Below are 24,555 nucleotides of genomic sequence, written 5' to 3' on the forward strand. Positions count from 1 at the left end.
CGGAGGTCCTGCTCTGGGAACACTTGAAGGAGCTTCAAGTGTTCCTGCTCCGTACCCAGAGGAGGGCCTTCTCTGTGGTGGCACCCTGACTATGGAATACACTCCCCAGAGAGGTTCGCCTGGCACCGATGTCATATTCTTTTCAGCGTCAGGCAAAACCCTTTCTATTTTTCTGCTACTTTAATGTTTAATTGATTTTAACTGGGGTTTTCGTATATTAACTGTATATTATGGTTGGATGCTGTGGGGTTTGTTTTGTTCTACTTATTTATTGTAAGCTGCCCTGAGACGTTTGTGGGGGACAGGACAGAAAAGCTTTGAATGAATGAATGAATGAATGAATGAATGAATGAGTGCATAACAGCAACTGGGGTGAGAAGCCCCTGGTGCTGACCGGATGGTAAGCCGCCATTATCCTGCGATGTCTTTTGTCCGTAGCCTGCCCATCAGCCCCACGTGGCTTTGCCTTGCTGAGCTGCGGGAAGGACAACATGACCATAGGCTGGAAGCCTCCAAAACACAAAGGAGGCACCACCATCCTGGGCTACTTCCTGGATCAACACGATGCATCGGAAACGGACTGGCACGAGGTCAACCTTAAGCCAATCGCACAACGTGTTTATACGGTACGGAAGCCGTGGTCTCGTTCTGGCTCTGGCGCTGCTTCTGGGGATATCAAAGCACAGGGAACGCCAGCAGTCCCCCCTTCGAGGCAGAGAGAGCCTCGAACCGTGGCAGCAGAGCGTTACGCCTCAATTTGCCCAAATTCCTAACCCTACTGCTCACTTCACCATCCACAGTTTGGCAGAAGAGCAATAGGAACTAGACCAGTGCTCCAGTCAATTTCACTCCTAAAAGATAATCCTCCAGAAGTAGCGTCCAGAAAACACGTTACTTGCCATCTCCTATGCTCGATGGTTGTGAGAGTTGCATCAAAAGTTGCGGGTTCCTTTCAGGCTGCAGAGCTGGTGGTGCTTTGCGGGGTGGGGTAGTTTCAGCTCCCAGTAAGGTATGGCTGGCCCAGCAATGCAGCTTTTCCAGAAAAGGGCATCTTGACTTTGAAAAGAGGCTCTGGGAAATGCTTCACGTGCCTTGTGCTTCTGCAGGCTGCCGGCCTGACTGAAGGACACTTCTATGAGTTCCGCGGTTACGCCATGAACATTGTTGGCGTTGGGAAGGTCTCAGAACCCAGTGACCTGTTCAAATGTGAAGAATGGACGATGCCAGAGCCAGGTAAAGGCCCGTGGGGTTGCCATAAGGTAGAATGCAACCTGGCAACCAGCAGCCTGTTAAAGGGGCGGCATCTTTTTCTAGCCGGCCCATTGAAGACACTCTTTCCTTCCCAGGGTTTGAAGCAGCGAGGGCGGGAGGGAGGTGTGATAATGAAGCTGGGAGCACAGAAAGATCCTAGGACCTGAACATCCCATGTGATGAAGGGCGATCTGGGTGTCGGTCCTCCCCGCTCCGTTTCTTGCGTGTTCACCTTTGAACACCCCTTTGCGCTTGGGACAGGCCCCCCGTATGATGTCAGGTGTACGGAAGTGAGAGATACATCGCTGATGCTCCGCTGGGAGCCGCCCGTGTACACCGGAGCAGGCCCCGTCACCGGTTATTATGTGGAAGCCTGCGAAGAGGGATCAGACAGCTGGGAGCAGCTGAACAAGCAGCCAGTATCCAGCACACACATGAAGGTCTGTGTAGTATTTCCTGTGCCATGGAAAAATCCTGCACTGCAGTTGCTGTTTCATGCTGAGGCTGGTGGAAGTGAGCCTTCTGTGAGCCGCGGTGGAGGGGACCCAACCTCTGGCCGGCCAGAACACGTGGCCAGCACCTTGCATTCTGTTTGCAGGGTTACACATTGTGCAGGGGAGTCTGTCCCACACGTGCTGATTGTTTTCATTGTGTCATCACTTCAGCTGTAAGGTGGCCACTTAGGAAGCACTGAAAAAGGGGAAAACGCTATCCAAAAGAAGACAGAGGTTTCCTAAAAATCATATGCACTTGGGTGCCAGTGTGTTATAATTTAAGCTGAAATGCGGTTCATCTCACCATCATGGAGAATCTGGACAGCTTTGGTGGCTTCCTGTACAGCCGGTCTGGAAGCTGCGGATGGAAGTAGCACTTCTGGTTATTTATCTCAAATCTGGACTTGGAATGGGCTGCCCTCCAAAAAGGAGGCCTTCAAACAAGGCGGAAGAGGGCAGCCAGCCACCCTAGCACTGCCAGAAGGAATTTTAGTTGCCCTTGAAGGCTAGGAGCAATTTCTCAGGCAGAGCATTCTTGGCACCTCTAAAGGAGGAGTAGGCAAGCTCTTTTTACCTCCCTGTGGGTAATTGTTTCTGGGGAGTCTATGTGTCCGAGATGAGGGGGGCCAAAACCAGCTGGATGTCTGGGCTCTTTGCTCCTTGTGCCGCCATGTTTTCCTTCTCTTCCATCCACTCAGCATAGGCGGCGGCTGGGCATGGAAGGCCATCTACTCCTGGTAGGTGATCGTGTGGTAATATGTAAGAGGAGAGCAACCAAGAACAAGAAGTGTCTTTACAGAAGAAAGCCACATGTATCACATAGCCTAGTCCATTTCCTGGGCTAATATTCCCCATTGCTCCCCCCGCCCCACCCACCCACCCTCTTTGCCATTCTATACATATGTTAAAACTTGAGCTCCCTCCCAGCCGTCCTGTTACCAGCTATTTCTTGGTTTGTTTTCCATGGCAGCTGTCCGATCTAGAAACTGGAAAATGCCTCCTGTTCCGGGTGCGAGCCCTGAACAAGGCAGGGGTTGGCCCCCCGTCTCTGCCATCAGATCCTGTGGTAGTGAAAACCAAACCAGGTAAAAAGCTTTCGTCTCCCCCGTGCCACCTTTGGTCCTGTTCTCGCACAACACCTGCCTTCCTTGGTTAATTTTGCTCTGGCTTCTTGGTTTCTTTCTTTAGTACCTGCTCTTAACAGAGGCCAACATCTGCATGGTGGGAGGGCCCACCCCCAACATGGTGCCACCCATGTGTGCTGAGCTACTACCCCCAGCTGACATTGGTACAGGATAATGGGAACTGTAGTCGAACAAACCTGGAGGGTACCTGAATGCAAAAGGCTGGGGTAATCTTTGCTTGGAGAACAGTGGCCGTAGATAAGGTGAAAAGGGGCTCATCCTATAGAAAAATAATCCCCCTTTCCGTTTTTGTAGGCACCAGAGAAATTGAGGTCGGGGTGGATGAAGAAGGGTTCATCTACATGGCCTTTGAGGCTCCTGAAGTGGTCGACACCTCAGAGTTCATATGGTCCAAGGATTATGAAGGGCCCCCAAATCCTGATCGGGTTGAAATTGTGAGCAAAGGTGACAGGTAAGCTTGCGGCGTGAAGTTGAGCTATAGCTGCCAACATCTTTGCTGCTTGTGCTCCTGTGCGGTTCAGGGTCAACACTGAGCAGAGGGAGCTTTGTCCACAACGTTATCTGTGTGCCAGGAAAATACGCACAGTAGAGTAGAAAAGGTATCGGTGCGGACCCAGAAGCAAAAAGGAAAGCTGTCCATCCCCAGTGAAGCATGTGGGCTGCATCTTATCCTATCTGAACCCTTGGCCACCCCTGCTGTGCACCGGGGAGCAAGAACAGGCCTCTCTGTCCCGGCACGTCCAATTGCAGAGGCCACACACGAATCTCCAGAAGCGGACAAAAGGGGGAATAAAATGCATGTATGACGAGGTATGTGTACGTGAGTGTGTGCACGTGTGTATAAAGAGAGAGGGAGATGCGAATTTAGAGATGATGATGATGATGATGATGCAGCTGCAGCTGCGCTCCGCTGGTAAAAGGAAGTGCCGCAGCAGCTGGTGGGTCAAGTCTGAACGCCCAGGGTGTGCCATTTCAATGGAGAGGGGATCACGTTTTCCTGTTTAACCGTGAGCAGCAGTGTCCAACCCAAACAGGAGCTGCCTTGGGGAGGAGTGGCCACTGAGGGCACGGGAGGACTGCTCCGGCGCTGTGTGAGCAGCACTCCCCAAGCCAGGCGAGAGGCGGCGGCATCGAGACCCCTCCCGCAACCGCTGCATCTTGTGGTTGCGTCTGCAACCGCTGCTCCGGCTTCCACACTTTCAGAAGGCTCCCAGAGAACATTTGTAGCCGTGAGGGCAGGTCACTATAAGGGTCACCCACAAGGACTAGCAACGAACGGGACGTGCGCCTGTCCAAGCCCAGGATTCGCTGTGGAATAGTGAGATGACGCAGGCGGCGGACACGATCGCCCCACGCACCCTCTCCCCCCTCACAGAGCCCCCCTGCTCCTTGCCCTACCCCATGGGCTGAGGGCGATGAAGTGGGAGGGGAGATGGCGAGAGCGCCAGTGGAGGAACTCGGGCCGAATCTGACCAAACAAGGCTTAGTGCTCACTAACGGGCCTATTAGTGAGCAGAGCCGGCTGGTGCCGGAGGTCAGACTAGATGGCCCGGGAGACCCCTTCTGACTCGCTCTGTTTCTATGTTTCTATTCCATGGCAGTGAAGGTGACTCTTACTCCTGCTGCATCGTGTCCTCGGAGAGCCATCCAGCGCAGCAGTTCTGGGCAGTTCGGGGCCTTCTATGCTCTGGCCCCAAATAGATATCACTGAACCTTTGGCAGCCCGCTGTGACAAATTTGCAGGACACGTTGAGGGCAAAATTACTCGAATTCGCTCCAACTTGGCAGCACAGTTGTCCCAGCTCCATCAGCAGAGGGGTCCGGGGCACCGTCCAACTGTATTTTGTTGGATCAACCTCACTTATTGCAACCCGGCCATGTGGACATGGTGCTTGGGCAAGTCCAGTCCACCCCTTGTCTGCTCGATCCTCACCCATCATGGCATGGAGATCTAGGGAGGGGCTCCACAGCTGTGCCCAGGAGGCTGCCAACCCCTCCAAGGATGCCACTCCCCTTAAAAGGCAGCTGTGAGAACACCACCCCTGAGAAGCCAGGCCTGGGCCCAGGGGGTGCGAACAATTTTAGACCAATAGCCAGTATTCCCTTCCTGAGCAAGTTGGTCGAGTGGGAGGTAGGCTGGCAGCTCCGGGCACTTTTGGAGGAAACTGATTATCCAGACCCATCTCGACTGGGTTTTTGGCCTGGGTCTGGGACAGAGACTGCCTTGGTCGTCCTGCGGGGTGACTTTTTCTGGAAGAGAGATGGGGGAGTGTGAACATGTTGACTCTCCTGGACCTCTCAGCAGCTTTCGATACCATTAACCATCTTTAGTCATGGATTACTTTTTCAGTGGTTATTTATTGGTCATATTACTATGTTGTGTGTGGCTATATTTTATTATGAGATGGTTTATCTATTATTTTATTGTTTTATCCATTTTATCTGTTTTAGTCACTGTTTTATTTCTGTACTGTATGCTGTTCTAGCATGGTAAGCCACCCACAGAACCTTCAGGTTATGGAGCAGCACAGAAATGGAAATAAATAAACGAATGAATGACTTGCTTTAACAAACAAACACTTTCAGGAATGCTTTTTAGGAACACATTAATGTTTTCAGAAGCTGAACTGTGCTTTTGCAAGAACAGTTTGTACTTTTGCCGTGTTACTGTGGAATTGCCAAATGCACGGTCCTTAGAATCAATATGAAAGTCCGGCTTACCGTGTGGTTTGCATCTTCTCTCCTTTCAGGTCTAAGCTCATTCTGAAATATGCCACTGAAAGGGATCTGGGCACTTATTCAGTAGAAGTCACTGACACCGATGAAGACATCTCTGCCAGTCATGTCTTAACCCAGGAAGGTAAATAATATATCTATGTTGCATGTTTGAAGGTTCAGACATAATGTATTTGGTGACTGAATCTGTATCTGCACTTTGCATGACTGTCTTTCTACCCTCCCAGCAGTGAAGGCTCTAGCACTGACGAAGGCATGTCTGTCAGGCGTGATTTAACCCGGGGAGGCTGCCAGGGACCCCACTTTAAGGCTGGGGGAGAAATTAATGCAGCTTACATCTTACATAGTTTTGCATCTGTTAGGAAAAATAGCATTCACAAGTGCATTGTATTAGGAAATTGCTTGCAAAAATGCATGCAATAACTCAGGTATTGGTGGAATGTGCAGAAATACACTAAAAATTTCTTGTGCACATAAAAGGAAATGAAATTCAGATTAGAAAAATCAGAAGCCGAAAAAAGGCAAAGCTTTGTCTGTCCCCTCCTGGCATACTACCACAGGTCTGGCCTGTGTCTGGCCAGGCAGGTGGCAGGTTGCACACAGCTTCTCTTCAGCAGCCAGTAGAGAAAACTTGTCCCCATCAGCCGGGAAGACACTTTGCCAATATCATCTACTGATTTCCTTTAGCAAAAATCCAGGCAGCAATCCTATTATTATCCACTTGAAAAGCAGAATGACGTGAAAGATGCCTGCTCTTTCTTGCCACTGTGGAAGTGAATGGGTTGATCTGGATCGAGAACTTGGCATGGGGGTTGCCGGGACTTTGTCCCTCCCACTGTACGTGTGGCTCCTCTGCTCTAGACTGGGCCCCTCACTGGGAGGACAAGGGTTGAAGGTTCCTCCACCCCCGCGCTCGGGTTCTAGCCCTGACCGCTGTCCTGGCGTTTGTGCAATTATAAGCGAGAGGAAAAGCTGCACCTGCCGGGGCCGTCGTTACAGGAATGCCCTCACTGGGCGCACCCTTTCCTTTGGACAGTGTTCCTCAGCCCACAGCACCCCTAACGGAGTGAACGAAGCGAGGGGTGGCCCTATTTCTGCCTTCCCCTTGGGTCACTTCCAGATGAGGCATCTATGCTGCACTCCCTGCCTCGTTTGCAGAATTTTATGGGCTCGTGGGGAAGTTCAGTAAGCCTCGTCTTCAGTGGGTTGCTCTCCTGTATTTTCCCACTGCTTTTTACGGCCATAGAAATTCTGTGAATGGGGGACTCCCAGCCCAGTGTTACTTTCAGCATTATGGGCCCTCGTGGGAAGCACCTCTGGAGTCGCTTCTTTTATGCTCTCTGGGTTGGGGTGGCCATGATTCTTCTTTGCTTGAAGGGCTGTCCAGTGCAAGTCCAGTTTAAAGATAAAGAACCGTACGAAGGGGGAGCGGAAAGGACCCTGGAGTTGCCCATCCACCTGTAGGACCTGGACTGGGGAGGTGGGCACCTAGTCAGCCTTTCCCACCTGAATGAGATTGGAAATACTCGTTAAGGCTGATCAATGATACTGACCTACAATCCATGTTTATGAATATTTATTATCAGTGAATAAGTATGTTACACAAGGCCTTAAGCAGAAATAGTGAGTTGGAATGATATTCAGTCTAAGCAATCGGTGCTTTAGTATTTATATCTGAAACATCCGTGTATCTAAGGTTTCATCTTATTCAACAAAACACATTTGCTTTGTGTTTATTAGATGCCACAAAATCTTTTTAACAAGGGTGTACCTAGGGTGGCCAATGGCTGGAGGTTTAATACCACTAATGCTTCCTTTAATCATCTGTTTTGGTAATATCCATTAGCTAAGTCTTTTAGTATTGGAATACACTTTAGTATTTATTGGGGCATATGCTATTTTAAATTATGTAACTGCTTCTAGAAAGAATGCATGACAATGTAATGAATTTTCCATCTTTTTTTGACAGTTAAAAGACTAATGCCAGGCTAAGATTTTGGTGCCAGACTAAGACCTTTTTAATTAAAACTTATTTTAATGGTTAAATTATTAATTGTTAAATTAGGATTTAAAATTTTTAGCAGAGAATACACTGGGAGGGTTTAAACGATTTTTTTTGTTTTTTTGTTATATTATCATTATGTATGTATGTATTTATGTATTCTTTGTGAGCTGCCCTGAGGCTTTGTTGCGATGGGGGGGGCATAGAAATGTTTTAAATAAATAAATAAATGAGATGCATTGTGCTTCACTTTTCAGTATAGCCAGTATTTCTAAAAGTGTGTCTATACACAGGCAAATTTCCAGCCTCTTCAGTCCTCTTTTTATATGATGCATTTATTCTTTTCATTTTCTCCATCCAGCTCAGGAGATGAAGGGCCCTTAACTCAGACACATTCATATGTTCCAAGACCTGCTACTCCCCTTCACATTCCTAGATCTCACCAGCAAATTTTTCAAATTACAAGTCCTTGGTTTTCCTGTCATGAACGGTCCTCTTCTGTGTTGCTCTATAGATACAGGGAAACAAGCTTGCATAACTAATATCCTCAAAATGTTATTGCAAATGTAACCTCAGTTTTTTCTCTAGTAATAATGGGTTTGCATCCTCGACTGGATCCCGTTGGATCTCTCTAGGCTCAGGTCAAGTGGACTCACTGCTTCCATCCCAAATATTTGCTGCTCTTTGAGGTGGGATAGCAGCACGATGCCTCAAAACTGTTTGTGCTGGGAATTCTCTATCTGGAAGCTCCCTGAATCTAACGCTCGTTTTTCTTTACATTTTTTTTCCAGAACTGGACAAGCTACGAAAGATCAGCCATGAAATTCGCAACCCATGTAAGTTCCTGTGAATAATTTTCAAAATGACACACTGCTTTCTTGTGTCAACAGTATTTTAAAATAGACGGGGAATCCTAGAAGATGTTAGTCTATTCAAAATTTGAATATTTTAGATATTTTTATCATGGCTTTTACATTTTTGTAAGCGTCCCTGGAAATTTAAATCAAAGGGAGGTATGAACTCCTTGAATAAAGCGAACAAGCTCAGTGATTCTGTCATCCAAATGGGATCCTGTAATGGGAAGTAGGTGTTCTTTCGTGAGCCGAGACCATGCTGAGCTCACCCTGCCACTCTGGATTCTAATAACCCCATTCTGATTTCCCCAGCTTTGAGAACCTGCCTTGTTTTCTTCTTCTTTCTCTTGCCCTGCAGTGATTGAGCTGATATCTGGGTGGAACATCGAGGTTCTGGAGAAAGGGGAAGTGCGCCTGTGGCTGGAGGTGGAAAAGCTCTCTCCAGAGGCTGAGCTGCACCTGCTTTTCAACGGGAAGGAGCTTTCAAGCACTCCGGTGAGTTTCCCGTGCTTTGGCACAGGCAGAGAGCAGGCCTTGGTGCTGCTAAGACAAGGTGGCTTCTTCTTGCTGGGACCCACCCCCAAGAGGGGCCGCACCAGGCTCTCTCTTCTCAGGTGTTCAAGATACTGGCAAGGTCCTTTTCTTATTTTGGAAGGCTTTGGGTTGTGAACTGAGGTGGAGGATGGGGGTGGGGACTCATTTATTTTACTATTTTTAATGGAACTTATATGCTGTGTTTCCACCCAAAAACAGTACTCAAGGCAGCTAAAATAAAAACCAGATTAAGAACAAGATCTTAATTAAAGCATGGCATGAAAACAAATAAGGTTGCAATCTAATTGGTGTGTTTCCAAGAGTGCTGGCTTGAAGGATTAGGGGCATCCCATGCAGGCTGTGAGAAGCGGCTGCCTTGACCTCCCCCTCCGTGCTGTGCTCTCCCTGCATGTTTGCTAGACGGTCCTCTTCTAGATGGCCATGCCAGAGACATTTTAGCAGAAGGAAAAAGAACGTGGATGGCCTCAGAGCACATCCCGTCCCTGCTTCTCTTCCCCTCCCTGCCCGCTGGGACATCCGCTTTAGCCTTGCTGCAGCACTGAGATCCTGACCTCACAGAAGCAGCCAGCCTGGCTCTTTCCATGTACCCGTTTATTTATTAGATTTATATCCCACCTTTTTCTTTTTTAAAGAACTCAAAGCAGCTTGCATCATGCTCCTCCTCCTGCTCTCAGTCTTACGCCCACAAGAGCAGCCCTGGGAGGGAGGCTGGGCCAAGAGTCCGTGACTGGCCCAAAGTCACCGATGGCTCCATGGCTGAGCGGAGACCAGGACCTGGATCACCTGGATCACCTTTGCCTGGATCACCTTGGCTTTTTGTGCCAGTTGTGCAGGCAGAGCTCGGGTTCTGAGCTCCGAGGGCGCAGCAATGCTTCTGACCCAGCTCTCGGGCCTGAAGTGTCCCTCACTGTGTCCTGCGGTGAGAGCCGAGAGGTACAATGCACCGTGCACTTGCTTTCCAAAGAATGCTTCCTTTGCTCACAGCTAATTTTGTCCCGCTTTTGCAACAGACACACAAGATCAATTTTGACCGAGCGAATGGCCTTGTGGAACTGATCATCCAGGACTTTTGTGAGGATGACAAGGGGACATACACTGCTCACCTAAAGGATGGCAAAGCTGAAAACCAGTTTACTTTGGTGCTGGTTGGGGATGGTAAGCACAGGAACGGACATGCTGGCAGGAGGCTGTTTCTAAAGCAGGCCCCACCATTAGGCAGTGAGAGCTAGTGGCTTGGGCATCTGGTTTTGGGTGCAAGGAAAGGGCACTGGACGTTAGCGACCAAATCTATTGTTGCATTTTTACTCCCAGGGAGCACAGAGAGGTACTTGTGGGATTTTCCTCCTCGGGGGCAAAAATAACTTCAGCATTACCTTGATTTGGAAGTGTGCCTGTTGACATAACAGAGAAAATAATTCGGTTTCTGGATTTACCTAATTTTGCATTTTTAGACTGATACATGACTCAAAACTCTCCCAGAATTTACACTAATTTTTACAAGGGATCTCTCCAATCAAAAAATTCATGTATTAGGGACATGTAGGGACAAACATTTATTAGTAAAAAGGACAAAAAGAAGGTGTTCTGTGAGGAGCACGAGCAAACTAGGATGCAAAAATACATGAATTAGAGGAAATACACACATAAGCACGTACAAATTTTCATGCAAATTTTTTTTTTAAACTTCTTAGAATTCAGCATGAATCAAATCTGAGTTTAGAACAATGAGTAATGGAGTGAGCAATGTGTAACTCCAGACCAACTGTAAAAGCTCCGTGTCCATGTCTTTATGGCACAGACCCAGCTGGAAAACACAGAGACCAGAATATTTGGGAAAACCATTGATACGGTTAAAATATGAAATCCCAGCATTAACCTTCTTGATTTTTCCTTATTTGATCCAATGCTGTCTTCCCTCTTCTAGACTTTGATAAACTGAAAGCAGAGGCTGATGCCAAAAAGAAAGACTGGAAAAGAAGAAATGGTAAGAGAGCCTGAGATACAGCGTCCCTGCATGTCTCAGAAAACACCTCCCTGGCCAAGGAATGGCAAGCATCTCATGGAGCCGGGCGGGGCTTGTGCAGAGCAAAGCTGTGACAAGTAGGATGGCTGGAAACTGGCCGAAGGGTGTGTCCAAATGGAAGGTGGAAGATTTTTTTTAAACCCCTTTTGAACAGTGCAGGTTACTTTGAAGATGGCCCCAAACCAGCAACAAGATTGGTTCGATGGATTTCACAGACTCCTGAAGCGATGCATAGATATCCCACCATTTTTCCGGCAAGCTGACACAAGCAATCCTCTTCCTCCCCACTTTATCCTCACAATGACCCTGTGAGGTAGGCTAGACTGACCCAAAGCCATCCAGGCGACTTCATGGGCAAGTGAGAAGTCAGTGCTGCTCCCTCCCAAGTCGCAGCCCAGCAGTAGCCAAACGGTCACCTGTCCTTCCTGAGGAGGTGGACACAGGAGGTGAACGAGGAGCCTGCAGTGGCTTCCTTTGTGGTCCTCTGCTGTGCGCCTCAGCCAGAGGGGGAATCGGGGGGTGCCCTTCTCCGTCTGCACTCAGCTTGGCCCCACCAATGAATTCTCCAGGGATATGCATTTTAGCTGTGATCTTCCCACGCAGAATGCAAGAAGAGCCATGCTTAAGAGCTTTTTGCAAAGAATTCCTCCTCCGCGTTGTTTTGAAAGGCATGGCGTGAGGAAAGGCTGCCGTTCCTTGCATCCTGGCATCCTGTCTAAGATGCCTTTATCCCATCTTCACACCCCACCAGCGTCTCTTTCAGAAGGGTTTCCAGTGGGACGCTTCCAATTCGCATGCTGTTACAGTCGGCCAGGGAGCACTGACTGCCCCAAAGCATGCGGAAAATGTTCGGGACCACCTTGCGGTACCGCTTTTGGAAAGGTGAAGATGGAGACCGATCTTGAAATTCTTCCAGGGTCAAGTGAGCCCTGCAGCCCTTAGCAGCCTTTGCAAGACTTCTGTACAACTTTCCTTTTCCATGATTGTTTTTCTACCCCAGCTGGAGGCGTTGTGCTCACTGAACCCCCATTCATGCCGAGCCACTGGCAAGGAGTAGGGTGAAGAGAAAGGGCACAGAGGGCAAGAGAGAAACAGAGCAGCAGGCCAGCTGCAGGCCTGCCAAGCTTAGCTCTGCTTTGCCGCCAGGTGGCGTGCCAAGGTGGCCAAGATGTGCTTCTCTCCAACCTACAGGCCCCCATTTCATTGAACAGCTGCAGTGGAAGGTTACTGAGGACTGTGAAGTGTGGCTAACCTGCAAGGTAAGCAGCATTCTCCCACCTGCTGGCATCTTGGCAGGCGCTGGAGGGAGTGGGGGCTGCGGACAAAACATTTCCATGTCTGATTAGCGGATCCTGTCCCTGTTGCCTCATGGACCCTGGCAATTTATGAATCACCCAAAAGGGGAAAATGCATCGCCCAAAAAGAGGAGTGAAGGAGAAATGAGCTTCCGTAAACGTTGCACAGGCTAACTGATAGGCAGCGATGCAAATGTATAGTTATTATAATTTGCAGATGACACAAAACTGGGTGAGAAAGCTAATACTCTGGAAGACAAATGAGATTCAAGGTGATCCTGATAGATTGGAGTGCTGGGCTGAAAACAACAAAATGAAATCCAGTCGGGGCAAATGTAAAGTTCTGCTCCTAGGAAAAAAACCCAAATGCATTGTTACAAGATGGGGAATACCTGATTCAACAACACCACAAGTGGGAAGGAGCTTGGAATTATTGTAGATCACAAGCTGAATATGAGTCAGCAATGATGTGGCTGCAAAAAGGGCAAATGCTGTTTTAGGCGGCATTCTGTGAAGTGCCACTTCCCCCTTACTCAGCACTGGGTAGGCCTGGGTAGTCCTGTGGCCAGTTCTGGGCACCACAGTTTAAGAAAGACACAGACAAGCTGAGAAGGGTTCAGAGGAGGATGCCAGAGATGATCAGGGGACTGGAAACAAAGCCCTGTGAGGTGAGCTTGAAAGAACTGGGCCTGTTTAGCCTCAAGAAGAGAAGACTGAGGGGAGATGTGATAGCACTCTTCAAGTACTTGAAAGAGGAAAGACGGGATCTCTTCTCCATCGTCTATCATGCACATGGCGGGCATGTCGTGAGCGGAGCCGGCTGGTGCCGGAGGTCAGACTAGATGGCCCAGGAGGCCCCTTCTGACTCGCTCTGTTTCTGTGTTTGTATCCCAAAGTGCAGGACATGGAATAATGGGCTCAAGTTACAGGAAGCCAGATTCTGGCTTGAGAGCAGGACAACAATGGAAACCATGCTCTAGGGAAGCTGTGGACTGCCCCACACTAGAGGCATTCGAGATGCAACTGGACAGGCATCCCGGAGGGACGGTTTAACGCGGTGTCCTGCACTGGGCAGGGGGTTGCCCCCGATGGCCCTCTGCCCCCTTCCAGTTCTGCCCTTCTCAGATGCTATGAAATAGACATGCCATCCATCTCCCCGTAGTATGGAAGTCTGACCTGGGCCACCAGTGCCTCCTGGGGCGTTTCTTTATTCCACGCATTTTTACACAGCATTTAGTGGAAAGGCATTTGGAGCAGCTGACAAGAATCATTAATTGCAACCATCCTGGCCATCAGACTTGCCATCTAAAAAGACACAAGGAAAGAGATGGGTAGGGAGGAGGAAAAAGGCAAGCAAGGAAGGGCTCATTTCTGCATTGCTTCCCCTTCGCCGCCTTCTGGTAAAGGCTGCTCTTCCCCAACAGGCGGCCAACATGAAGAAAGACAGCACCTTCAAATGGTTCTTTGATAACAAAGCTCGCTCAGATGGTCAGTATGATCCTGCAACAGGCGTCGGAATTCTACGGATCAAGAAGGTGAGCGGCATATCAGAGACTGCTGGGCCTGTAACGTATGGCAGGGCAAGGCTGAGATGGAGAGGAGGGCATCAAAAGATATGACTGATTGACAGAGCCACTATGTGTTTCCCTCTGCCTGTGTCCTTTAAAGTTGCACAGCAGAGAGAAATTCAAAATCCACAAGGGTCGCTTTCTCTGCATGACCATGACCCTCATACTAAGGGGCAAGACTCACTGGCAGATTCTCTCCTATTCTGGAGAGAGGCCCAAGGCCTGCCGAAAAAGCGGCTGCAGTTGCTTTGCTGTACTCAGGTAAGGCGACTTACCCCTCCGGCCAATGGTAGGGAAGAAATCAGTTGGCTTTGCATTTTAATGCAAATGTATCAGACTTCGTATTTTTGAGTCAAGACCAAATTGAAATCAGTTATCTGCAGACATTCATGTTGCAGCGGAGTTGTCCAATAAAAGGTGCATAAAAGTGCATGCATGAGTGAGAAAGACGTGGGCACAACATGTGTTGATTATTGCATAAATAATTGCACATATTAAAAGAAATGCATATGAATTTTCACTTGATTTTATTTTAATTCTCAACTTTCAGGATGATCCAAGCAAGACTGGAAAAATGAAAAACTGAGAGGAATAGAAACATTAATCCAGCCAACCCAAATTGGCTGTCCAGATATTTTGGAATACAGATTGTCCTCTCTGCCCAATAATAGTCCATAATCCAGCTATCACAGGCATGAGAGCCCCCTAGAAATGATGAGCAAGAACCCCATTTTCTGTTCCACTCCAAAGTTGGTGGATGAGGAATAATACGGTACCCCAGCCATCTGTACTCAAGGGAGGATGCCAGCTCCTGTAACCCTTTTCTGCCGTGGTCGAGGCCGAGGCAGCTGCGTGCCGCCTCCGTTACGCCTTGGTCCATCCTGCTCGGCATCAGCCTTCCACAACAGGGCGCCTTCCGGATGTGTGGAAGCACAGCTCTGGCCATTCCCAGCAGCCACCTGGGGCGCACCAGGCCAAGGAAGGCTGGTCTGTGCTGAAAGGCAGTGGCCTCTCCAGATGCTCAGATGAAGGTCTTCCTCAGCCGTATGTGGAGACGCCAAGGACAGAATGTGGGGCTGCCCCCGCCTCTCAGAGGCAACCGCTTGCAGCGGTGGCTGCACAGCCAGTCCTGACACGGCATTTAGTCCGTGGAATCAGCGGACACTCTGCGGGTGTTCATCGTTTTCTCTTTTTTTCTTTGATTATGGTTATGATTTTTTCTTATGATTATGGTTGATTATGGCTGCCCATCAACAGATGCTGCACAGCTGCTGACAGACTTTCCATTTACTTATTTCTGCGTACTTGTCTTGTTAGATTGCCAAAGAGGATAAAGGGATGTACAAAGCTGTGGTTTCTGATGAGCGAGGCCAAGATACGACTCAACTGGACCTCACGAAGGAAGGTATGCCTCTCTTTGCTCGTTGGCGTACTCTTCCCTCCTTTGCACTGGGCTCAGTGAGAGTTCCTTCTAGGAAAGTGAGCGTGGGACGTCACCGTTAAAGGCCAGGCTGCCTCTGAGCCGATTCTGAGCCCAGGGATTCACTCTCAGAGCCAGAGCTGAGGCGAACCCTTGGCCTGTTCATGCACAAATCCACTCCTGCTCGTGGCTTTCTCCGTTTCAGCAACTTGCGCTCTGTTAGATGGAAAGGTCCCTTGTGGCTGCTGCCATGAAACAACTGGGAATCAGAAATCCTTGCAGATCTGCCTGCAGGGTCTGATCTAGCTTCTGCCCACTCCTGGCATGAAGGAATGCTGGTCAGATTTCCGTCCTCTTTGCACACAAGCTGCTGAGAAGGAGATTTATTATCCATTTGATTTATATCCTGACTGTTTTCTTTTTGCGAGGAAGCTGAGGAAACACACACTCTCCCTCCTCTCCATTTTACCCTCCCAGCTTGGTATGTTAGAGAGAGGCAGAGGCTGCCCAATTGGATTTCCCCAGTTCTAGTCCAGCAGGCCAATCACCTCCCCAAATTCCTCTCCTGTGCGCGGAGGGCTCTGGGGGCCCAAGGGAGCACTGGCACCACCCAGGCTCGGCCGAGCAGGCTGACCAGGCCTGCGATTCTGGGCCACTTAGCACCAGCCCAGTGGCTCCCGTGTCCTCAGGATGCCGCCCCCTTGGCGGTCTGGGTCGCTGAACCTGGGCTTCTTGGCAGGGCTAGTTTTCAGCACCACGGATAGCTCCGTGAGAGGTCGGGCTGCAGTTCAGAGGGGATGCACTGCCCCTACATTGTTGGAGTCACCAGGTTCTACCGCTTAGCCCTCCCTGCAGGTACGCCGCGCCGGAGAGGATGTGCAAGGTGACCCTTTCCCTCTTGCACTAGGTGACCCTTTCCATCCCGCTCCTCGCAGGACTGTTGCTCCTCTGGGAATTCCCAGACCACCCTTTCATGCAGTTTCCCCCCATTTGGAAAAACTCAAATAGCTCTCCTGAGGCTTAGTTACAGGCAGTAAGAGGTTTAAACCCAGGTGGGGTGGGGGGTGGGGCTCAGGGCCACTTGCCCTGAGCCCACCCCTCTTGTCTTGGGCCTTGTCCACCTCTGGGAAGTGGCCTCCAAGTCCTTTTCTGAAATGGAATGTGGCCCTCAGCCCGAAAAGGGCTTTTCATTGCCCTGAATTCCATGAGCTCTAAATGACACAGGTGGTTCTCATTCAGGAATTACTGAGTCAAGCAAGTTATTCCTCTAATATACTTCCAAGGAGTACCTGGGTTACTGCAGCACAGCTTGAAAATGTTGCCAGCCCTGGTTGCTTGGTCTTTATTTATTAGAGTTATACTCTGCTTTCTCCTTAAAACAAACTCAAAGCAGCTTGCATCATTCTCCTCCTGCTGCTCTCAATTGTCTTATTTTTATCACTCCTCGAATGCTTTAAATTGTGTTTTTCAGCCTTTGATGACATCCTCAAGGAACTTGCCCGGATCAGCGGTAAGTTGCCTGCTCCAGCACCCGCGTTCCGGTGGCCATATTATGGCATAAAGGATGCAAGTCAGCGACGTGATCATTCTAAAAAGACATAACTGACATTTTTAAAAAAGAGGAAGAGCCAAAAAGCGGGGGAGGCTGTTTGTTTTTCTCACGCTCATCCTCCACTTTCCGATCCTCTGTTTAGTTCTGTTGGCGTCGCCTCTGAAAGTCCAACCTACTGTGGAAGGCATCAAGATCTACAGCGAGGTGAAGTACTATACAGATGCCATGAATGCCACCTGGTATCACAAGTACGTCTTCCCAGAGTGTGTTTGGACGTCCCCAGCATAACAAATGTGTCCTTTCACAGAGTGCAGGAACACGCACAAGTGACAAAGCGGAAGAACTCGGGGAGCAGCTTGTTGTGGGACCATTCAGTCCTCCCCATGGCGAAGAAACTCCTTACGCACGCACGCACGCATGCACAGAGGCAAATGTTCAAATACCAGAGAGAAATTTTGGCTGTGGAAAGGGGTAAACAGGAAAAACAAGAGAAGGCAGCACCGCATGCATTCGAGAATTCCCAGTAAAACTCAGAAAAGCCACAGTATCTTAGATAAATGTTACCTCCAGGAGTAGAGTCTGGGGTTCAAAGCATCAACAGCTGTTTGCAGAGAGGGAGCATCCTCAGCTTCCTAATTAGGTCTGGTTTGCAAAAGAGGGAGTGAGCATGTGCTTTTGCTTTAGTGGGAATCAGAGCTCAGTAAAACCAGCCCCTTAGCAAGGACTGGTCATTCACCTTGTGGTGTGGGACCCTTCCATTTTGGAGGTCAGGGGTCTACCAGGCAAACCGGAAGATTACTGCATGGCCGGGCTCAGCTTCTTAACAAATCTGCATTTGAATTACTGCATAGCTGGGCAGTTTAAACTGGACGACCCCATGTGTAATGATACTTGTGTTCTGGATGTTGTTTGGGAGAATGCAGGGTGTGACTTGGCCGCTTGCCGTTTCCTGACAGGATGCCAAAGGATCAGATGATTGAGAAGATGCTCTTGTGCCATGTGAGAATAGAGGAGCTTGTCACACATCTAGTCTGAGAGCCGTGAACTGTGCGTTTTAACTGATCAGTCAGTTGGCTGAATGGCAGATGGAATCAGTGAAAAATCAATCAGTCCTGACTGAAGATGGGCCTGGCACTGAAGGGGTTCTTTGTCACCCAGGGCCGATATGCTAGTCAACAAATGCTTTTGCAGGCATTTTAAGAGTAATCAAGTGCTCTTATTTGCATTCAGTGACAAGCGCCTGTCAGGAGGGGACCGATTGAAAATAGGAACCACCATGGATCAGGTCTGGCTACACATCTTGGATCCCAAAGAATCCGACAAAGGCAAATATACCTTGGAGTTGTTCGATGGGGAAAAGCCACACAAGCTCTCAACCGACCTGTCCGGGAAAGGTAAGCAGCTGGCTGGCTGTTGCTTATTAGATCACTGTTGGCTCCCCAGTCATTCAGAATTCATCTTCTCTCGGCAACGTGCGCCTGCACATCAGCACTCCCAGAAAATCATTGCAGCGGGCAGCAGGCATGGGTGTTCTGCCACAACATGCAGAACGAGCATTACTGCATGTTCACCCATGGCTGTTCGTTTGAACATCTACAGGGTTCAGCTGCCCATTTCCTAACGTTGAGCTGCAAAGAAATGACCCAGGAAAACTAAGGCCGTGGTATGAAGACCCCAGAGCAGCGATTGCACTGCAACTGGCAGGTCTGGGTCCAGCTAGCGCCTTCGCTCAGACTGCCTGGGAGGTGCAGGCAGGCCATTCTGAACTGCAACTGGAAGGGCAGGATCTGCGTGCAACTGAAACACTGGAAGGGCACCAGTTAGCAAAGCAGTGGGGTGGCATCCGCATTAGAGAAACGGGAAACCGTTACAGGCATCCAAGCCTCTAGCTAAAGGTGATGGCAGCCTTGATGACCCTGATTCCATTGCAAAATAGTAACTGCCCTGGCCTTAGAAAATGACGGAGGAGGTACCACCACTTCCTTTCGGTTCAGCACTCGATTAAACTTGCCCTGCTTGCAATCCCAAATGCAGATGGGAGCACGGGCTTTTGAAAAAGGTCCACGAACTCCCAAACTTGTGATTGCAGTTTTCGGAAAATATAAATTTACTTATTTTATACTGTTAATTTTAATTTTATATTATTATGTTTGTATCTCAGTGTATTTTTTGTATTTTTGTATTTAGTGGTAATTTATTATGTTCTATTGTATTTCAATGTATTTTATTGTGTTGTAAGCCGCCCCGAGGCTTTGGCAAGGGGCGGCATAGAAATGTTATAATAATAATAATAATAATAATAATAATAATAATAATAATAATAATAAATGATTGTGTTTTACGCAATCTGAGTGGAGAGGAAGTCTATAATTTTGGGAAAGGCACATAAAAATATACAGTTTTCCCATTCAAACTGTATACTTTTCCTGTTGGAATGAAAAGAAAGGCAAAAACAGGTTGCAAACAGGAATGGGAGTGAGACAAACTGAGCTGAGGGGTTTGCTGAGAGAATCTCCATGCCTCACCCATTTGGGGGGCGGGCGGTTGGGGGTGCGCCTGCCCTTTCTTGGTTCAGATTTGGGAGCAGCAGAAACAGGCCACGGCCAACAACCTTACCAGCTGGGTCTGTATGTTCCTGAAAACCTACAGAAATAAAATATTATTGATGAAGCAAGTAGAGCTAGAGTGGGGTTAGAAAGTTGGACTGCGACCTGGGACGTCTGGGTTCTAGTTCCCATTCAGTCATGAAACTCACCGGGTGACTTTGGACCTGTCACTTAGTCCTAGCTTGAGCTACCTCACTGGGTGGTTGTTGGGAGGAAAAATGGACCTATGTACACCTCCTCACATTCCTCATAAGAGGAAAAGGGGCAGGATATAAATGTAATGTAACAATAATAGTAATAGTATTCATAGAGTAGAGATCAGGGTTCCGAACTCTTGTATTCACCAGTTGTTGTTTTGGCATTTTAGCAATAGAAACAGTCATGGTGCATTCTGTCCAATGTTCTCTCATTCATTCATTGCAGCGTTTGATGATGCGCTCGCTGAGCATCAAAGGCTCAAGTAAGTTTTTGTCTCCTAAAGCTCTTTTAAATATAGATTTGGTCATTCATTCGAGGATCAACATATCCCTCCCTCCCAGATTTTGTAACCTACTGGGCCTATTCAGTAAGATTAGCGCAGTGCCTGTGTGGTAGATGAGGTGCCATGGAGATTGACTGATTGATTTCTTCCCTTGTGGAACCCAGGGCAGCCCCATGTGGTCCCAGGTGGGCTCCCCTCCAAGCTCAGGCCTGTTGCCCACGCTGGGGATGTGTGGCTTTGTAAATACTACAATGTTAATTGTGAGGGATTTTTGTTACAGATTTACGATGGGACTGCTTTTTCTTATGGATGAACTAGCGTGTGGGGTAGCAGTTAGGGTGTAGGGCCTAGACTGGGGGACCAGAGTTCAAATCCCTGTCTAACCACAAAGCTGATGGGGTAGCCAAGGATGTTGGCCTCCCTACTGGCCAGCCTATCCCTCTTTGGAAGGCAAAAATGTCTTCAAAGACCAAGAAATCTCATCAGCCATTGTTGTGAGATGCTGCCCCTCAGGCCTTTATTAGGAGTTCTCAGAATCTCTGAAGAACAGACACTTTTACAAGAATGAGAAGAGCACTTGGAAAAATATGAAGGCAGAAGTAACATTTGATAATGAGCAAAGGTTTCTGGAGAAAAGCAAGGCAGGCTCCTAAATTTATTTGATGACTTTACTTACAAAATTTATTTGATGAAATAAATTTCAGAGCAGCTTCCCTTCAGCAACACTTAGTGATCACGTTGGAAGCACCGTGACCTCCTCCCATCTCTCTGAGACCCAACGCCTTTCAAGCTTTAGCATGGTCACTGTTAGCCTTGCATGAACCTAAATTTCAATATCCTGGAAGAAATCTCAAGACTTCCATGTTTCTCTCTCTCCCTGCTTTTCAGCCTGACCTTCCTCAGTGGTTTGTCATGTTTAATTCTTATTCAATTTTTCATTTTAGGCAAGCAGCTATGGTGGAAGAGCGTGAGTATATAAAGGAACATGTGTGTGGTGGAACCCCTCTGCATCCAAGGCTCTTGTCTGCCCCTTATTGCATTATTGCCCCCCCCCATTTCCTGAGTGGTGGTGGTCATTCTACTGGACTTAGTTCCCTTTGGATCTGAGTGCCTTAAGGTGTCTTTTTAATACAGTCTACAGTTACCGATATTCAAACAGAACATCTGGGAAGCAAACAAAGATTCCTTCAGTGGCAGCAAACCCCCAGAAAGCACCCTGCACAAGGCCAGAGACTCTCCTCCCACAACCAAGCCTGAGCCTCCAGTCCAGATAACTTCAGCTAGAAACTCCAGGACAACATTCCCCAGCTGAGCGCCTTCCAAATATGGTGGACTAGTGGCCACGCAGCCTCCTGGGAGTTGCAGCCCAGCTCAGCTGGAAAGCACCAAGTTCTGAACAGCTGCTTTAAGCTCAGACCTCAGGCTTCTTGCTGTCCCTCTGCCCCTTCTCACTGGCTAGAGAGATGTCATCTTCCCCAAGTTTTGGGGTGGGTGGCATTCCAAAATGAGGGAGAGATTCCCAGCTTTACAGGGCTGTCTCTGGTCATCCACTCTCTTTTGTGTAGATCAGCTGATTCTAAAATGATGACATTGGAAGGAACCTTCTGCTAGTACAGAAGATCCACCGCGAATGCATTCGTGATGGGAAGCCATCTGACCTCTGCTTAAAAGCCTCTAGTTAAGGGCAGTTCCCCACCTTCTGAGACGCTCTGTCTGTGCCACTGCCTCGCCTATCAGCCTTCAGCCTAACCAAGAGTTGTAATTCTACTAACATATAAGAGAATCAGGCTTCTGATTCTAATAAGAGAATTAGGATGGGTTAGCAATTGAATAAATAATGTTGCTCTTTGTTCTTCTGCCAGGCCGAGCCAAAGTTGTCCGTGGCCTTCCTGATGTTGCCACCATCATGGAGACTAAGGTAATGCCACTGTTAAGGACAGGGTCTTTCCATGTTATTAATGGGGGAAGCCATATCTTGGTCCCAAAGTTGCACAGAAGAAACTCTTATGCATTGCATTTCTGCTAAAGATACAAGCCCCATTTCCCTTTTTCCCTGCCCTGCCTCACAGTAACAAGATCTTAAAGCTTCTTTGATATTTCTCTCTCTCTCTCTCTCTCTCCCTCTCTCTCTCTCTTAATATCTCTCTCTGTGTGTGTGTGTGCATGTGTATGTGTGTGTGTGTGTGAGAGAGAGAGAAGACAAAGGCAACACAGTTTTTCTACATCCCCCCTTGTCTCCTCTGTGGATGTGGTGTGGCATTTCAAGAAACTGCTCCCTCTTTATCAGTGGCGTGTGGGTCTGTGCTATTGATAATTGGCTCGGAGGTTTCCCCCTCTCATGGGGAACCTGGCATGCACAGCTCCAAGAGGAGTCTTGGCATCCACACAATTAGCTTAGGGTCAGGCCGGTTTCAGATGTATCTAGAAACTGCGGTTCATCTTTGTGTGTACTGGAGTGCTTCCTGATTCACAGAATTCATAGGTGGTCCATATCTTATCCTCTACTCATAAACTTCCCGTGTGTTCCCACAGCTTCTTCTGTCTTTTCTCTTATTATGTAAAGCCCACTAAGGGCTAAAAGAAGGGGTAGCTGCACAAGACTTTCAAATTGTCTTTCTTCATCAGGCCTGAATTTCTAAAGCTAATCAACAGTTTGCTTGCTTGCTTGTTTGTTTTTGTGAAACAGACGTTGTGCTTGACGTGCATCATATCGGGAGACCCTTACCCAGAAATCACGTGGTACAAGAACGAAAAAGTCATTACATTCAAAGATCGGTACAAGATGGAGGTGAAAGGGACCGTGATCACAATCACCATCGAGAATGTCACTGGCGAGGATTCTGGGAAATTCAGCATCCTCGTCAAGAACCAATGGGGCTCTGAAACGGGCAGGGTTACTGTCAGCGTGTACAAACGAGGGGAGGAGCCGAAGGAACTGAAAGAGGAGCTGGCCTTGATGAAAGCCAAGCCTTAGCCCCACCTTGCTTCCGCCCTGAGCTCACCTGCAGGGCACACACAGTGATCACTGATGAGCAGAGTTTGGCTTCTTCCTCTGAGTACAGACTGTTTCTCTCCCCTGCTACCAAATGGCCACCGTGTGCCAGTGCTTCCGGAGCAGACTGGCTGAAGCCCGCACATTTCTCTCCCTAGGAATTAAATGCTAGGGAGGAATAATTCCTCAGCTATGCATTAGGACTTCTGTTGCCATTAGCAATATCCTGCCAGCATTTTCTGGCATAGTATGGATCTGTGTGACCTGTGTGCACATTCGCAGATTCCCACTTGATGTGGCAGTTCTGTGGTGATGAGCCTGCATGTGTGAACCATCCCAGGCAGACAAAATAGAAAATGGTCTTTAGAGCCTGGAGTAAGAGCGAGAGTGAGAGATATGCAGAAGCACTTGTATCTCTCTGCAGGGCAGACATAAGCCCGGTCTGAGCTACGCACCAGGATATTATTTAGTTTGTTCAAGCTGACATGATGGGTTGGTTCATAAACAGAGTCCTCAAATCCACTGCAACACAGATTATTCTGTTATTTTATCCCGTCTTTCAAGGAAAGCACAGAAGCACTGATGATTCCCTTTCCCAGTTTTTCCTCCACAGCATCCCCAAAAGATAGCTTAGGCTTAGAGGCAGCATCGGTCCCAAGGTCACTTTCAGAGTAACCCTATATATGTCTACTCAGACACAATCCCAGTGAGTTCAGCAGGGCTACTTCTAGGTAAATAGGTATCGGACAGTCTTCTGAGCAAGCTGCATGGTGGTGCTCGAAGAAACCTCTCTGGTCAAGCCACTATCCACATGGCCTCATCAGTGGATGTTTCTAACCACACCCTTGCTCTGCGCATGGTTATCTGCAGTGCAGCTGGGGCTGGACCTGGGACCTGGGGGCAAGGGGTGGGCGAGGCAAATGCTGCAGAAGGAAGCTCCACTTTATTCCTGTACTCATGATGGTGCTTTTTTGGCATGAGCCTAAAAATGTAAAAGTACACATGCTCAGGGTGCATCACTTTAAATCACAGTGAGCTAGTAGTTTGCTGCTGCTCTAACTTATCTAGAATGGAGAAGCAGCTCTAAGGCAAGCAGTGTAAGGAAGAACTGCAAGAATGTGCATGGCTCTCCAAGGGTCTTTGATAAGCCAGTAAAGTTCAGGGCGTCAAAAGGCCTCGCTGCAACACAGTTAGAGGTTGCAAATAATGAGAAATACTTCCAAAAGGAAGGCCTGTGTGAATGCTGTTTCCTTTGTTTGATGGTGTTGCTGATCAAGAATCTGTACTTTGCATTTTGTGATTTGTGCTATACCTTTGAGATATATCTGAAATAAACAGAAAAATGTAGAGGTAATGCAAGAGCAAAGACGGTAAGGTGTACATTTCTAATGGTGCAGCCTAAATCCCTCAGTCCACTGTGCTATTTAGATCTGAAGAAGGGCTAGCTCACATGTTCCAACCTTCCTCTGCTCTTGTGAGCACTTGAATGGCCTCTATCATTCCTTTTTTGAGAAACTGCTAAATTAAAACTCCCTGACTTTGTGTGCATGAGCACAGGTATGGCCATTCAGCATATCTCTG

At 48.3% G+C, this 24,555-nt stretch overlaps 1 protein-coding gene across 1 annotated transcript in view; it reads left to right on the forward strand.

Annotated features, from left to right (window-relative positions):
* The window catches only part of MYOM3 (myomesin 3), a 56,264-nt gene extending 31,924 nt beyond the window's left edge, over window positions 1–24,340 (forward strand). The window contains exons 18-37 of the mRNA XM_044418777.1: window positions 439–626; window positions 1,107–1,233; window positions 1,513–1,691; window positions 2,716–2,830; window positions 3,185–3,341; window positions 5,641–5,750; window positions 8,420–8,464; window positions 8,841–8,977; window positions 10,048–10,192; window positions 10,962–11,021; window positions 12,252–12,319; window positions 13,780–13,890; window positions 15,241–15,328; window positions 16,815–16,853; window positions 17,038–17,143; window positions 18,126–18,289; window positions 19,925–19,961; window positions 20,927–20,949; window positions 21,845–21,900; window positions 22,669–24,340. Of these exons, the coding sequence (XP_044274712.1) occupies window positions 439–626; window positions 1,107–1,233; window positions 1,513–1,691; window positions 2,716–2,830; window positions 3,185–3,341; window positions 5,641–5,750; window positions 8,420–8,464; window positions 8,841–8,977; window positions 10,048–10,192; window positions 10,962–11,021; window positions 12,252–12,319; window positions 13,780–13,890; window positions 15,241–15,328; window positions 16,815–16,853; window positions 17,038–17,143; window positions 18,126–18,289; window positions 19,925–19,961; window positions 20,927–20,949; window positions 21,845–21,900; window positions 22,669–22,956 (2,243 nt within the window). The 3' untranslated portion in view covers window positions 22,957–24,340. The remainder of the gene's footprint in view (window positions 1–438; window positions 627–1,106; window positions 1,234–1,512; window positions 1,692–2,715; window positions 2,831–3,184; window positions 3,342–5,640; window positions 5,751–8,419; window positions 8,465–8,840; window positions 8,978–10,047; window positions 10,193–10,961; window positions 11,022–12,251; window positions 12,320–13,779; window positions 13,891–15,240; window positions 15,329–16,814; window positions 16,854–17,037; window positions 17,144–18,125; window positions 18,290–19,924; window positions 19,962–20,926; window positions 20,950–21,844; window positions 21,901–22,668) is intronic.
* Window positions 24,341–24,555: the final 215 nt, after the last annotated feature.

Source organism: Varanus komodoensis, unplaced genomic scaffold (genome assembly GCF_004798865.1).
Source record: "Varanus komodoensis strain SLA01 unplaced genomic scaffold, ASM479886v1 scaffold93, whole genome shotgun sequence".
Lineage (NCBI taxonomy): Eukaryota > Metazoa > Chordata > Lepidosauria > Squamata > Varanidae > Varanus > Varanus komodoensis.